General features: G+C 37.9%; 1 protein-coding gene across 1 annotated transcript in view; it reads right to left on the bottom strand.

The window, feature by feature from the left end:
- The window catches only part of LOC107582940 (cysteine-rich motor neuron 1 protein), a 134971-nt gene that overhangs the window by 47783 nt on the left and 70310 nt on the right, over window positions 1-16878 (bottom strand). Inside the window, exons 3-5 of the mRNA XM_016268965.1 lie at window positions 9786-10028; window positions 8569-8689; window positions 7446-7567 (exon numbers count right to left, since the gene is read on the bottom strand). Coding sequence (XP_016124451.1) covers window positions 7446-7567; window positions 8569-8689; window positions 9786-10028 — 486 coding nt within the window. The remainder of the gene's footprint in view (window positions 1-7445; window positions 7568-8568; window positions 8690-9785; window positions 10029-16878) is intronic.

Here is a 16878-nt window from a genome sequence, read left to right as displayed (position 1 = left end):
AATCTACAACAACAGCAATAACTAGCAGCAGCAATTCAGCAGCGTAGCAGATCTATTCCACCAAGACCAAATACATGAACATTGCCATATACATTACCATGCTAAAATCTTCTGAGAGTTGTCATGATAGAACTAGTTAAAGTAGCTTGTAGCTTAGTGAACTAAAATGTCTAAATCCATATTCTGCTGCGAAACAAATATCTAATGTGTGTCAGAAATTGCATGCTGTCTGAGTAGGTACTACATTGGATGAAGAATGAAGTTCACTGCTATATTCTATATAGTATGAATGTGTGGTATGAAGTAGTAGGTCATCTGGGTACCTTCATAAAGAACCTTTTGTGGAATGGAAATGTTCCATCGATAATAAAGTTTCTACCTTATTTTAACCTTTATTTTTAAGAGTGAACCGTTTAAGGAATACTGTGAATTTGGGCAGAATATTCATTTCACATACTGTTTTTCACCTACTGTATGGTAGGGGCTTAGACACATTCAGATGCAAGGTTAGTTTCTCACTACGGGAAGGGTGAAAACAATCTGAACCATGAAGAAGAAATAGATTTTGAAGGCCGAGGAGATTGTGGTTATCATCTTCTCAGATGCTTGAGATCCTTTTTTTCTGTGTTAGGTAGGAGAACGCCTCTCTAGAAGGACCCAGTCCAGCATTTCTTTTCTCTTCCTGTCCTACAGCCCAACAGGAGCTGCCTCCCAGTGTTTTTCAGCCCTCCCTCATGCTGCAGGCTAGCTTGTTTTGGCTGCAGCTGCTGAGAGGCAGACTAAATAATGTGATAATGTGCCGCTCCACAGTTGCGCCTTGTGCTGCCAAGACCCGCCACTGCTCTGGACATGCAAATCACTACAGCAGCGCAACACCTGCAAATCAAGGCTAAGTTGTCGAGAAACAAAACAAAACAAAACAAAAAAGACGGCGCCTTTGTGTGCCTGTTTTCCCACTTTTTATCAGTGAAAGATAGCGGCTGCTGTGTTGGAGCAGACATAAATAACAGCAGAGTATAAAAGGGAGAGCATAGTGCCTACGGGGCCCGTCAATCATCGTAGGCTTCACATTGCACACGTTATTTGAATGGCCCCTCGGTGACTCCTATTCGAGCCCTACCTTAAAATCACTTTCCTATTCCGACGATGCTTTCTCTGAAAAGAGAAAAAGAGACACCCGTGCTTCTCGCCGGGCCACAGTGTTATGTTTACACTAGCAGTTAAACTAAAACGTTATGTCATTTACTGTCTGAGCCTGGTAAATACGTGGTTTCAAGGCTTATAATCTCTCGAAAGAATGAACAGCTGTTTAAGCATTTCCTTCAGAGTGAAGTGTCCTAATCCACGCTTGTCCTCTGAAAGAGTGCGCATTGTTCTTCCATACGTCATTTGAGGCAGAACAACATGCTACTGTTTACAGAGCTAATCCTAACGCTAACCGCTTAAGCGTCGACAACACAATCAAGCTTCTTGACGCTGAGAAGAGTATCAAAATCAACACTCATAACGTCTATTACATCGCCCTTCTATCCCTAGGTTGAACAGCTCGCGCAAACCGCTGATCATGGCCTTCTCCATGACAACCACTCTCTGGGTAAACATTAACGTAATGATAGGGCTCGTAGCAGTGGGGCTGTATGAATGGGGACTGACAGGTGCGCCAGTTCATGTGTGAAGATGCACAAAGCTAATTATGGGACTAAAAATATCGTTAATGACAAAGTAAATCTACCATGCGCAAACACGGCAGGGTGGCTGCCGTTTTGCTGCGGTCAAACAACATGTTCGCATATTCACCTGTTGATCAACACGTTCTAATTTTAATGTGTGCTTCAATGCAAAAGTGAAAAAGCAGCAAATTAAAAGAGTAAACAAACTTAATGACAAACACCGTGGAGAAGCGCAACAAAAAAACGAAACTATCTTTAGCAACACATTTGCTTGGTACATTACGAGATGCATAAAACTGTGAAATTCCTTGGTGTGGTCAAAGTTAGTTCACTTTTTGAAACTTTCGGAAAGGAGTTGCGATTAGCTCAGGGTAGGAATGTTCTGGATTAGATTCACACATACACTTACTAATCAGTCCTTCTTCTTATCTACTCCCCAAAAGGGTGACATCACTGTCTGAGAGAGAAATGTGGTGCACAAACACTGTCTGAGAATGCTCACTCTCTTGCCATCCCAAACTCTTGCCTTTGGAAGTATGTGCGGGTGCCTTGGGGAGAGAGTGAGTGAGCGGGCGACTGGCACAGAAAGATGGCATTCTGTCTGTCTGACATCTGCTGTTTCTAGAATCATCAAGCCGTGAATTTGTTCAGAAATGGCACGGTTGATCTACTCAAATATTCGTCGGAAACTTCAAAGTTTTGATTCTCTATGTAGATAACGTTTCCTGTAGTTACACTGCCCTGCTGAAAAAATACAGATTAAGGTGGTCAAGCCGGTTTTAGGAATAATAATGAATGGAGAAAACAAAGATGTAAAAGTAGTTTGACAGTTTACACTTTAGGTCTATTAAAATGTTTAAAATGGTGGCCATAAATTTCTTTAATGACTCACTATATGTTTTACTAGGTATCCAGATCAGTTCAGACCTCAATATTACATACTTGGTAAAGAGATGCCATTAAAGAAGTATTATGTAAAATATACCTTGCTTATATGATATAGTTTGAGGATTATTTATAAAAAGTTTATAAATAGAATTTGTTATAATGTTTTTAATTGATTAATTGCGATTAAATCACAAATTTTTTTTATTAATTTGCTAAAATGTTTTACGTAATTAACAACAACGACAAAAAATACTTATTATCTGATCAATTTGTTTTTGCTTCAGCCTATTATTGTAGTTGGTCAATTTGCATGTCAGTCACATGGTCTCCTTCCGTCTAAACAGGCAGGTTGTTTGTTTCTTTGTCAGAATAAGCTGCAACCTGGTCCCGAGTTTATGCTGACAGTAAAACACAAGACTACACAAAACTAATCTAGACCGTCTTGGATCAGCTAATGACCAGCTTGCAATATGTCAATGAGGTGCTAGTGTGACAAATCTACAGGGAAAAACTTCAAATAAATACAATATGAACTGAATTTAATAAGCCTCAAATCCTCATTAAGGCATGCTGCATTGAATAAATCTTATCACACATTACAGAGGACAGAAGTGAAAGATGCCGGCTCCTTCTTCCAATTAAAGATTCATAGAGACAGTTTCCAGCAGCCCAGCATTATGTAAATCAAATTAAAGGGATAGTTCGACTCAAAATGAATATTCTGTCATTATCTATTCACCCTCATGTCGTTCCAATCCTGTATGACTTTACTTCTTTAGTGGAACACAAAAAGAGATATTCTGAAGAATATTCTGGCCACTCATTACAAAATAATGAAAGTAAATGAGGACTTTTGCTGTCGCACTCCAAAATGGTGGTAAATACAACTTGTGGACTATATTTGAAGACTTACGATAGCTTTGCCGGAAAAATCAGACCAGAGAAATCTAATTATTCACTAAAAAGCTCTCTTTTGGCACATTCATGAGAGTAGTATGGTGTCTGATTTGTGAACGAATCATTCTTTTGAGTTGGATATTTTTAATACAGTAAATCAGTTAATCCAGTTCACAAGATTCACTTGATCCATTTGAATAATTTGTTCATGACTTCACTTGGTTCAATGATCCTTCAACTAAAAGGTAGAGGGGAAGATTATCAGGTGAATTACAACTGAAAGGAATATTTGGCCCAACAAATGCAAGATCTGTCATAATTTACTCACCCTAATAGGTTGTTCCAAACCTGTATGACTTTCTTATATCTTGAAGAATGTTGGTAATATTTGATTAGATATTTCTCAAAATATGTTCTTTTATGTTCCACAGAATAAAGTCCTTCATGTTTAGAAATTATGAAGGTGACAGAATAAATGACAAAATGATGACAGAATTTTAATTTTTGGATGAACTAGTTAAATTTCTGTATGTTCATCACACAATGCTATTGTCTCTTATGGGTTATTTTTATACTTTTATGGTGTTTTGGTTTATTTTTTAAGCTAAAAAGCTTTAGTCTCCATTCACTACCATTCCAAAAAAAGGAGTGACTGATAAATTAATCAAAATGTTGTCTTTATGTTCCACAGAAGAAAGAAATAGAGGAATTTCAACATCGGCCGACGTGACCGTTTGTGGTTTTCTCTCATTCGTCTGCAGTGTCTTCATCCGTTGTGGAGATGCCACGACAGTCTCGAGAAGGTCACTCATCTAATGACGTCCGTGTGATATCTTTTGAATATTAATCAGTTTCTGTCCATCCAAGGGGATGAGTTCATTTTCTCTTTTCATCGCTCCTTCATGTTCTCCCCCATCCCCTCAGCTATGGAATATGAGATCTGCCTCTACACTGTACACAGCCACCGGTGGCCAGATGTTCAATTAGCCTGTATTTCTGTTCGGAGCTTTGATGCTCCCCGCGCTGCTCTCCAGCCTCAGCGCTTTGTTCTCAAATCAGCCTAAGGCAAATTTTGCCACCCGCTGTGAAGACGAAACACAACCTGGCACCTCACACCACACTGCTATTTATGCTAGCTTGTTTATATACATACGTGCTTGAAAGGAAGGTGACTTGCCAAATGACGAATATGGAAAAGTGAGTCCTTGGGTCGCACTCGCTTTGCTTCCCTTTGTTGGTATGTCTTTCATGTATTGTGTGCCCTAGGCCTGGCTATAGGTGAAGCAGGAAGGAAATAAACAACTAGAGGGGAAGTGGGATTGTTTTCATGGGTCCCTTTATTCAAAGCACCACTCTTGAGCCTTTGTGTTTGGATGGAGCCCTGATTCTGTTGTCTTCCTCTTGGCGGTTGTCTATCCACGAATATGGAAAAGGCCAACGCACGACATACGGCCTGGTGCTCGTTGATGTTTCCAGCTTTGATTTGGTGCTGATTTCCTGTGGCTTTTGTCCACCTGTTGCCTGCAGTCTCTTCATCTGAAAGAGTTCTCCACCACCTGCACACAGCTATGCCCACAGTGACTGTGGGGTTAAACTCTCTCTTTCTGTCCCAACTCTCAGCGCAGGTTTTATTAGTTAGGGAGCACTGTGTAGTGTTTGTGTATGGCTGTGCACAAGAGGCACAAGTGCTTTCAAAAATAACCTTATAGAGAATAGAATAACAATGTATTTTGTGTTATATATATATATATTCTGTTCTGTCATAAACCTGTTGTTATACCATCTGCTCATTTGAGTTTCTCTTGTTGAGATGTTCCATTTTCCTTTTACACTTCTCACACACACAAACATATACTTAAATTGCAATGGTAGTCTAAGCCTCTTTTTTTGGTACCACCATTTCTACACACGATGTCACAAAAATAGAAGTGAATTAAACTTGAAGTGTAACATTGTTGTCATTTTGTTTGAAAAGGGCACAGATAAATATATTTACCAGACTATGCTTCTTTATTTTGAGTGTTTGCTCTCCATTTGGCAAAAAAAGAAAAAAGAAGAAGAAAAAAGAAAGAATAAAGAACAAAGAATATGCAACCTAACGTCAAGAATTCAAAAATGAAGAAAAATAAATTCCCCATCATACAGTATAAATAAAAAATACAAATATCAAATTATCAATTACATTATATTAACTTCAAATTATAAGTATAAAAAGGCATACATTCTTAAATATGCAAATTTATAGTAATATAATTCAACATAGCTAAAGCTATTTTCTGAAATTATCAGAAAATTGCTGTTAATGTAGCTCTAACTACAATACTCAGCCGCAGGGCCGCTGCTGGCCAAATGGGTGCCCTAAGCAGAACTGTATTGTTGTACCCCCTCCCCCAAATATTATGGATGTAAAAAAACAACAACAAAAAAAACACCTACTATAGGGGTCAAAATAGAACTTTAATAAAATATAAAAGTATATATATTGTAATTAAATTGTATTATTTATAAATTACAATTGTAGCTCTAGACAGTTACCTATGGCTATTATTTTATTAATACAGTTGTCTGATTGACTTTATAGTCTCATGCATTCACACAAATCACGCAAAAGAAAACTAAGCAGTTTTACTACGATAAAACCATGGTTAATTTTTGTAAAGGTTGTGATGTCCACATGTTTTTGTTTATAATATTATAGAGGCTGTAGCATTTCTATTGCAAAAAGGTGGCCAAAAATGAAAGATTAAGTGGATATTTGAATTAGCCTAAATGTTTGGTCAATATTAAAGGACTTGATCATCCTGAAAGTGTAACAGCATCAATTACCAGGACTTTGGCTCCCTTTGCAGGCATTTGTAATAATATGTAATGTACATATATTGTTTATTTTGTAGTACATTATGTATTTTAACAGTGTTATGAAACCATATAATTATTAATCAACCAATCATTATTGTCTCATTGTTTTATATAATGCATTTTAAGTAATTTTAAAGGTGGTTGTTGGCTTAGGTCTGATTTTATAACCACAAAAAATATTATCTTAATACTTCTTTGTAAACTATTATTTGAAGTAACAAAACCATGGTTCATTTGTGGTTACCATCAATGGCTACAAGGACCATGATTTTTGGTTTTATTCGTAGTAAAACCATGGCTAATTTTCGTAAGGGAACATGGAAAGTCAGAGAGAATATTAGATGCGCTGTTGGTGGTTAAATTATTACTGACATTAAAACACGTTATTAACGTCAACAAGTTTCATAGGATTATGAATGTACCTGAAAGTGATGCACGGGCTTCATCTTTTTTTCTTTTCTCGGCACCGGATTGCTGATGTCTTTTCACGGGCATAGCTGTCCATCAGTTATGATCATTTGCATTCAGGCACAAAGATGAGGTGCGAGCGGTCGCGGGAAGAGGATGCAGGAATGGCGCGTCACGTGTGCTTAGCCTACTGCATTCATCGTAAAATGCATTTTTAATAATTTTAGCTATATATTCATGTTTAGATTTTTATTTATGTATATGTTAATTTTAATATTAATATAGAACGAACGTTTTTGTTTGAGCAACTGGGATGCTGCCCCCCTGGGAGTTGGTGCCCTACGCAAACTGCGTACTCTAAGTATAGGGAGCGGCTGTACTGCTCAGCCGACATTCACTTATGCCTTGCAGAGACACAGAAAGAGTAATTTGGGGAACAATAATACGTTATGTCTTTTTGGGGTTTATTAAAGCCATTAAATGCTAAATTAATTAAAATTCCATCCAATTAACATTAAAAACACTGCAAATTGATTTTTTAAAAGAGAGAAACAGATGCAGTAAAAGTGTGTATTTTCTGTAGTGTGTTTTGGGTAATGTTCTGTTTTAGCTAATGGCCGGTCACTATGGCAGCAGCGGCAGGGTTCTGCCCACTGACTAGACGACCTTCCCAAAACACCTACACATAAACACTAATTAAGACACACAGAAAACAGAGCCTACCGTTGACACACTCAAACACATCGCAGCACCTCCCAGGTGTTCCATCTCCACGGGACACGACCTGTGGGGAAGTCCCCGCTGAGCACTGTGTGAAGGTGCAGAGGCCAGGCAAACACTCACATCTGAGTAGAAGAGAGAGAGAGAGAGCGAGAGTGATGCTGGCGGGGGGCCTGTCATACCTAATTCATAACAACAAAACACTCTCTTCTGTCACTCTGAAGTTATTAACTTTCAGTGCTGAAATAATACAATATTAATAGTCTGAAACACACTGGGACTTAAGAACCAGTGCTAAAATAGTGAAAAATAATTGTATTTTTTTTTGTGACTTTTTTTTGTTTGCTTTGCTCTAACCTGGATTATTAGCAGGAGACAGGTGTGAAGTCTATCCTAGACTGTGAGTGAGAGACAGGTTTAAATGTGCAACCTGGACTGTGTGTGTGTGTGTGTGTGTGTGTGTGACAGATGTAAGCGTGTAACCTGGAGTGTGAGCATGAGACAGGTGTACGTCTAACCTATACTCTAACAAGTGTAATGTCTAAACTGGATTATGAACATGAAACATGTAACATCTCACCTGGATTGCCAGCATGAGACAGGTGTAACATCTAATCAAGATTGTGAGCATGAGACAGGTGTAACAGTCTAAAGAGAGTGAGTCAGACTAACCTAGACTGAATTGTAAGTGTGAAAGAGATGAAACGTGTAATGTCTAATCAGGATTGTCAGCATGAGACAGGCATAATGGTCTATTTGGAATTGTGCGAGTGAGACAGGTATAACGTCTAACCTAGACTGTGAATGTGAAACATATGAAACAGTGTAACTATACATGAAGAGAGTTACACAGGTGTAACATCTAATTATAATTGTGAGCATGAGACTAGTGTAATGGTGTAACTGCGACTGTGAGAGTGAGATAGGTGTAACTTCTAACTTGAGTTGTCAGTGCAAAACTAACCTACACTGTGAGCATCAGTCAGATGTAACAGTCTAACCTTCATTGTGAGTGTAGCGACCGTACCTAATTTGCAAATAGACATAACGCTAACCTGAAGTGAGTATGAGACATGCGTTACATTCTAACCTCAATTGTGAGTGTGAGACAGTTACAACATCTAACCTGGTAGGAAGGGTGCAGCAGCCATCTGCTGTCAGTCTGACCTGTGTCTCATAGCTGTCTGCCGGACACTGGACAGGCTTCACTGGTGGACACTCTACTGTGCTGCAGTCTACACTGAACACTGAACACAAAACAAGACATAAAACATTTAGCACTTCTCATCAAAGCCTCTAATTAACACAACTCATCAAACTCTCATCCAAGCAAGTGATTTACCTGTTATATCGCACCATAAACGTCCACACATGCCGTTTATAGTGCTTAAGTCATACAATGTAGGTTTAATGTCAAACATTGAGTACAAAAAAATTAAATGAAATGTTATTTGCAGCAGGTTAACATCATCCAGCTGACAGTTTCAGAGGCAAGTTATGATCATCTTTCAATGACATATTATGAATAATGTGAACTGATGAATTCTTTAAAAATCTCTATTAAAAATGTTCTATTTCATGTAAATTTTACTTGTTTTTCAGAAAAGTGTCTTTTACAAAATCGAACCAAATGCATTTGTGTCCTATCTACCAAACTGTCTCTGGAAGCAGAACCACTCATGTATTTTCAACAGCCTATGGCTTTAGCGTGTCTCAAAGGCTTTGGCAAACTCCCAAATCCCGAAATTGCACTCTTTAGTGCATTGGGAAATGAATTACTGTTGTTGTTTTTTATGTCATGTTGAAGCCAAGTACCTATCTCTGCTCAAGGCTGCCATATTGTAGCAAAATACAGCATGACAGAAGAAGATATATTAAAATTAAGGTACTATGACAGCATCTTGAGATAACCTGCAAAGAATTTGAATCTATCACTAGCCGGTTCCTGGTGTGGATTCCCAAGACTCTACAACAATCCATCCATTGCTGTAGCAGGAAAAGAATTTGATATTGCAAGAAAAGTTGACACTGCATGCTTTTTATTTTAGAAAAACCAACACAGAGGGATATTTCACCCACAAATGAAAATTCTGTCATCATATACTCATCCTCATGTCATTCCAAACATGTACTGTATGTTGTTTGTTTTTCATTGAACATAAAAGTTGAAGCTCTTAGAAGAACCTTTACACAGTCATTGCCATTGTCAAAAATAGACCTTTTCTTATTTTGGAGAACTATTCCTTTATACCTTGCTAGCGCAGACCGGTTTATACTGGTTTGGTTGCTGTTAGCTAGTTGGAATCGAAGACATCACAACAACTTAATATTGAACTTTATTACCTGGTTTGCATTCGTAGAGATCACAGCACTCGCCAGGTTTGCCTGAGCTCTTGGATACCAGGATGTTGAGGTGCCCAGGCTGGCAAACTTTCCTCAGACACCCAGCTGGGCTACACACGCAGCGGCTGGGCAGGGGGCAACATTCACCTGGTGGAGCGTAGCCCTCGATTAATATGGAGTCCTCAGGGCAGCGTGGAGAAAACTGCACCTCACATCTCGCCTTGGAGCAGTCCGGCCTTTCCTCTGCAAAGAAAAAGAACACAAGTTTGTCATTTCTGATGTTCAGCTATGCTTAATAGATATTCTTTTCTTGTGAGTAAAAACTGGCAAATAAATAAAGTCACTCAGAGTTACTCACTGGTAACATTATTAAGAACTGCAATATGGTTTAAATGGAATTGTAAGAGCGATAGGCAGACTGTTGCAGATGTAAGTGACATACACGATTCAAATAAAAAACCAAAACAATATATTAAAGAAAACATCTGTTAGGAGTCACAGCGCACATTATTACCTCAAAACTCCATGTGGTGATACATACGCGGAATATTCCTTGCATTAAGCCTCCAAAACGAAAATATGAGGTATCTGTCTTCATGTTTTTGTGACAGGTACCGTTTCACTAAGAGACAGACTAGTTTGTCATGTATATGAGCTGTGACACATTGACAAAATGTGTCAAAAAATGACAAAAAACAAACAAACTAACACATTGTCATGAGAATAAAAGTAATACAATTAATGAAGACGTTTCATCAGTATGGTCAGTAAGATTTTTTAAAAAGTCTCTTATGCTGACCAAGGCTGCATTTATCTGATCAAAAATAAAATGGTAATATTATGAAATATTACTGCAATTTAAAACAATTGTTTTCTATTTAAATTTATTATAAAATATAATTTATTTGGTTTTAGTTTTATTTAGTCTATTTATTTAGTCATTACTCCAGTCTTCAGTGTCACCTGATCCTTCAGAAATCATTCTAAAATTCTTATCTGTTGAAAACAGTTGTGCTGCTTAAAGGGTTAGTTCACCCAAAAATGAAAATCCTGTCATTAATTACTCACCCTCATGTCGTTCCAAACCTGTAAGACCTTCGTTCATCTTCGGAATACAAATTAAGATATTTTTGATGAAATGTGAGAGCTCTCAGACCCTACATAGACAGCAACGCAACTGTAATGTTCCCAGGTCCAGAAATGTAGTAAGGACATTGGTAAAACAATCAGTGGCTCAACTTCAGTTTTCAATTTATTCAACAATTCTTCTCCCCCGAGTTACATCTTCCACCATTTTAGAGAGTATCACAACACATATGCACGCTTTACCCTAAGCATAAACAATGCTGATTACGCAGATTATGCTTTCTCTCCCGAACGTAATCAACACTCTTGGGTACTCTCCAAAATGGCGGAAGACGTAACTCGGGGGAGAAGACTTGTTAAATAAATTGTTATTTTTGTTTTCTTTGCGCTCAAAAAGTATTCTCTTAGTTTCACAAAACTGAAGTTGAGCCACTGACGTCACATGGACTGTTTTACCGATGTCCTTACTACATTTCTGGACCTGGGAACATTTCAGTTGCGTTGCTGTCTATGCAGGGTCTGAGAGCTCTCACATTTAATCAAAAACATCTTAATTCGTGTTCCGAAGATGAACGAAGGTCTTACGGGTTTGGAACGACATGAGGGTGAGTAATTAACGACAGAATTTAAATTTTGGGGTGAACTATCCCTTTAACATTTTTTGTGGAAACTGATACATTTTTGAGGATTATTTGATATATTGAAAGTTCAAAAGAACAGTACTTATTTGAAATTGTTGAAAAGTGATAGTAAAGACAAAATCTATTTAATGGACCATTGCTGAAAAAAGTATTAATTTCTTTTTAAAAAGTTTTACTAAACAGGGCAAATTAGCACGAGAGCGCAATTCCAAAACAGCGTCGATGGGAGGGGAAATATTACTGGCAAATAAAGAATAAAGAAATAAAGAAGCCACAGTATGTTGAAAAGAATCAGAGGCCAAAAAATTAAGGTTTGATAGACTTAGTATTGCGTGACTCCTAGTTGAGGGTTCCAAGTCGTCTTTTACTTCCTGTAGCAAATTAAAAATAACATGGCTTGGCAAACGGTATGTATCAAAATAAATTAATATGTGTGGAAAAAACCATCTCCCTTCTACCATGCGCTCTCTGTTCTCTGCGGTGCATCTTCCTTGCAACAATAATTGCAGCCATTTCAAGCGCAAAATAGTTTAAGACTTTTTTGGACGTTAAATAATGGTGCAAATGCCAGTTATTTGACGAGCGCAAACATTAGTAAATCACTTTGCGTGATTCAATTGAAAACTCCCTCCCATAACTTTTGCGTCTGAAAGGGAAACTCCTACAAATGCATATTCTGTGTTCACGCCTTTTCAGCACTAATTCTTCACTGCTCGTCTTTGGTAAATCCTGACAGTACAATTTTTATGCCAAAAGACAGTTTGCGCTGGCGCAAGCTGTTAGTAAAACTGGCCATTAATGTTCCCAAATTTTTTAACAGTAGTGTATGATGATATTAATAATAATAACAACTTTAAAATATTGTAGCATGTTCAAAATATTGTTGTGTTGTAGATAACAATGTGTTTAATCTTAATGTTGCACTTTATTAATTTTTGTGTTGCAAACTGTTATTGGATGTTCGAGTTGGATGTGAAAAGAGGCTCCGCTCCTGTGTGTGTGTAAGGGGAAACAGAGAGAAGGAGGGGGCAGAAGAGTGCCTCGCTGGTTCAAGTGCGGTTCTCTTAGAAGTCGGGGTGTGAACGGCGTGGGTTGTGGCCCGACAACAGCCCAAATAAACTCCCCTTGTACATCAAAATGCCTCGTCCTTGTCTGAGAACACTACAATATGTTTGTACACTATAGCCAATTAATTCTAAATTCACCTGGCAATAGCAGGTGGTAAAAAAAGGAAGTATACTCTGTATATATTTTTCTCAATTTCTTCCTAGTAATTTAAGAAGATGGTATAAAAGTAGGGCTGACTGACACTTCACTACCTCGAGCAGACAGACGATGAGCAGCTGCTTCACTCCCTTATTCTGAACTGAATATTGACATGCAGGTCAAAGTCCAGGGTTTTATGAACACACACAATTTGACCTTCAGTCATTCAAGGCATGATTGCTTTTATTCGTTCTTTACAAGAGAACAACAAGCTAACAAAGGAGGAAGGCAGAGAAACTGAAAAGGTGCATGGGAGAGACATAAAAAGAACCACAGAAAAGAAAACTCATGCTGATGTGAATGTGAATGAATGGCAAATGTCAGCAGGAGAGAAATGGCTGGCATGCTGTAATGCTCCTGTTGCTTGTGTGCTTTCTGATAACACTTGGTGGAGGGGTGTGTAACAACTCTAGACACGATGCTACATGTTAAAACACGGGCGGCAATATTAATACAGCCACGGTTTCTGGTTTATGTAAACAAAGTAAACTGATCTGGGCCATACTGTGGGTTCTCCATCAATATATACAGTCTTAAAGGGATGGTTCACCTAAAACTTTTAATTTTGTAATCAGCTACTTGTGAACACTATGGACTACTTTATAATATTTTGTGAAGCTTTCCAGCCACACTTGTTACCATTTTGATAATTAACTAATTTTGTCTTCCATAGGGAAAAAAAAGTATTTAAAGTGATACAAGGGTGAGCAGATTAAATAAATTATTTATCAATTATTTCTTCAGAATATATATTTTTTTGTTGGAATGATGCTTTCAAGCTTCAAAGCACAATAGACTTACATTACACAATAATTTGAGTAAAAAAACATACTGAAATTTTAATATATATTCACTGTCAATCTTTTCTTCCAGTGAGCTGTTAAATGCTGCAAATGAATCACTGAGTCAGAACAGATCAGTCTGATTCAAGTTTGGTTTTATGAACCATATAACTGAAAAGATCGGCCTTAAAAGGACACTACTATTTCACCTATTAATGTGCCAAGGATTTATGCCTTCAAAAGACTTCTAAAATGGTATGTGAGTTGCATGGATCACTTTAATGGTACTTTTAAGTGTTTTACGTCCATTTTGAAACTTGTAAGTTACAGTCCCTGTTCACGGTAATGAATGGGGAAAAAAGAGCAAGCTTCAGTGTCTTCAGAATTTCTTCTTTTGTGCTCCATTGGAAAATATATATTTTTAAAGTGATACAAGGATGAAAAGGTGATTTTTTGAGGTTGAACTGAACCTTTCAAGCTTCAAAACAAAACAAAAAACACTAAAAATATGGTTGATATAGTTGACAGCTAATTACACAATCGTTTTATGTGAAAAATATACAGATTTTAAATCTTTATTCAATAATAATCTTTCCTTCAACTGTGAGCTGTAAAACGCTACGAACGAATCAGTCAGTGAGTCAAACTTGAGAAACAGATCAGTGTGATTCGAGTAACATTTTGTAAAGAGATTCATTGAAAAGAACATACTTCACTATTTATCCTGCCATAGGATTTCTGGTTTCACTTATATACACAAGACTTATATTGCAGACTAATAAAAGGGGTCATATGATGCAATTTCAAATTTGCAAACTTTCTCTTTGGAGTGTTACAAGCTGTTCGTGCATAGATAAAATCGTGAAAATTATTCGATTGTGAAATCGAAACTACTTTGTTTGGTCTTCCAAAAGAGGATGATATCCGCTTCGTCATGCCTAGAGCTGATCCGTGCTGGTCGCTGAGGAAATACATCAACTTTGCGCTGTGGATCGCCGGATCGGCTTTCACCGTGGACGAAGCGGAGTCCAGCCCGGGGTCATCACATGTGGTTGCCGCAAGCCTGCCGGCCGCGCCGTTTTCAAGCCCGCCGTGTGTGACGCTGTGTGTTTCGTTGTGAAAGCGAAACTACTTTGTTTGGCCTTCCAAAAGAAGACACAACTAGAAATCAGTGGTTAAGTTGTATTTACAACACTGTTCCAGAACAGTTCAACCCAAATATTTAGATATGGAGGACTTTTATGGAGGACTGTTGCATCTGTGCACAAAGGCTGTTTCTATAAAGTGAGGTAGTTCCAACTTTGCAAGGACAGTCTGGCGCTTCTAACTCACAGCCTGTAAGTACGTTTTTTATGTTTAAAGAATTTGTCACTGACGATTCAAACTAGAGTTTTGGGCAGTGTAGAGTAGCGCTTGTTGTTTGTCTTTTCTCCGATCACAAATGCAGACATGGTTTTATGTTTACGCGGCATGATACGCAATGCATAAAAAAGACAGTATAAATCATTATAATCAGTAATTATGTCCCCACTGGATGCAACAAATGCCTCGTTTATAATGGGTTTTGTTGGTGTTGTCTCATCACAGCATCACAGTATGGTAAGGGGCGTAACATTTCCGTCACACGCTTGAGGTATTCAGCCAATCACAACGCACTGGATAGCTGGCCAATCAGCATACACATCGCTTTTCAGAACGATGAGCTTTGTAAAATTCGATGCATTTCAGAAAGGTGGGGCATAGAGGACCAACAAAGATGTAGATTATGTGGAAAATAATTAGTTTTTTTAACCTTAAACCGCATTAACACATTGCATTACACCAAATACACAACATAATGTTCTTTTTAGCAACGTCATATGACCCCTTAAATACTTAGTTGCATTGAACACTTTCATGGCACATTCCTGTGTTTTATATCCATTTTGAAGCTTTCGGTCCCCATTCAATGTGAATGGAAAAGAGTGACCTTCACAGTCTTCAAAATTTCTCCTTTTGCGTTCCATGGAACAAAGAAAGTACATATTTGGACCAACATAAGTGTGAGCAAATTACGACAATTTTCCTATTCAGGTGAACTATCCCTTTAAATGACGTCAAGACCCCTTCCCTCAGAAATGCAAGTATATAATGATCAAACAATTGTTCTAAAATGATGAATAGCAAGAAAAAAATGCACCGCAGGGCAAAACCACTGACTTTGTTGACTAAGGTTACATACTACGCAAGCATTACTCTGACACTGATTAATTAACTGCTAAACTTATTAAAGGAGATGTACTCCAGCCATCAAACACATTGTTCACCGCTTTGTTTGATCCTGTAGAAAAATTACATCTGATGTATGAAATGCATGTCTTACAAAGAGACTATGGCCTATTATTGCCTTTTGATGTGTTAGGAGAGAAGAGTCCTCCATAGAGGTACTCCTCTCTTTTGAGAGAGAGAGGGTGTAATTACCTCCAATGATAGACAGAGAGAGAACATAATGCTTGTGAATTCACAATAAGAGCAGTGAAGATAGATACCTCTTTAAAAAGCTCCTCATATTTAAGCACTGTGTTTATGTGTCATTATACAAGCGCCCAGGCCTTTTATTCTCACCAAGGGTTTAAGGACTATTATGACGGCATTATTTTTTGTTTGCTGGCAAATGCCACTTGATTGTGAAATGACTTGATACACGAAGATGTGATGGGTGAAAATGAAACTACAGTGAATAAGTGACATGGTGAAGTGTCAAATGAGGCATGCTGCCATCACCAAATGAGACAGAATATCACAACACCTTGCAGTGATGGATGTGACATTTCATTTAACAAATGTATTAGACAGATGCTTTTATGGAAAGCGACTTGCAGTACATTCAAAGTATGTGTGCTGCATGGGAATCGAACCCATGACCTTGTCGTTCCTAGTGCAATGCTCTACCAGATGTTATTACAGTTCATCGAGCATACTTGTTCCATCTATGGCCATTAACAATTTAGAATTTTCATAGTGGATCGACTTCATAGTGAATAAAATTACAGGAGTTCATTTAAAGTTCATATGTTTATAGGGGTCTCCAAGTTACCGTTCAAACATTTTCAGAGAAACCACCACAAATGGAAGCTCCTCCATCCCCTTTCATCATCTGTACTTCCTCTCTCCTCTCAAAATATTCAACAATCCCCAATACATCAACAAATCTATCCTTCAGCTGTAGTATATGTGTTCTCTCTCTCTCTCTCTATCTCAGGAGTGCACTGCTGTAGATAAACAGCCTTTAATTTGGTTTTATACTAGCACAACCCAGCGTTGAACCACAAAAGCCTT

Source organism: Sinocyclocheilus grahami, unplaced genomic scaffold (assembly GCF_001515645.1).
Source record: "Sinocyclocheilus grahami isolate Dianchi unplaced genomic scaffold, SAMN03320097.WGS_v1.1 scaffold48.1, whole genome shotgun sequence".
Classification (NCBI taxonomy): domain Eukaryota; kingdom Metazoa; phylum Chordata; class Actinopteri; order Cypriniformes; family Cyprinidae; genus Sinocyclocheilus; species Sinocyclocheilus grahami.
Note: the sequence above shows the minus strand (reverse complement) of the source record. Positions and strands in the feature narration are given on the sequence as shown.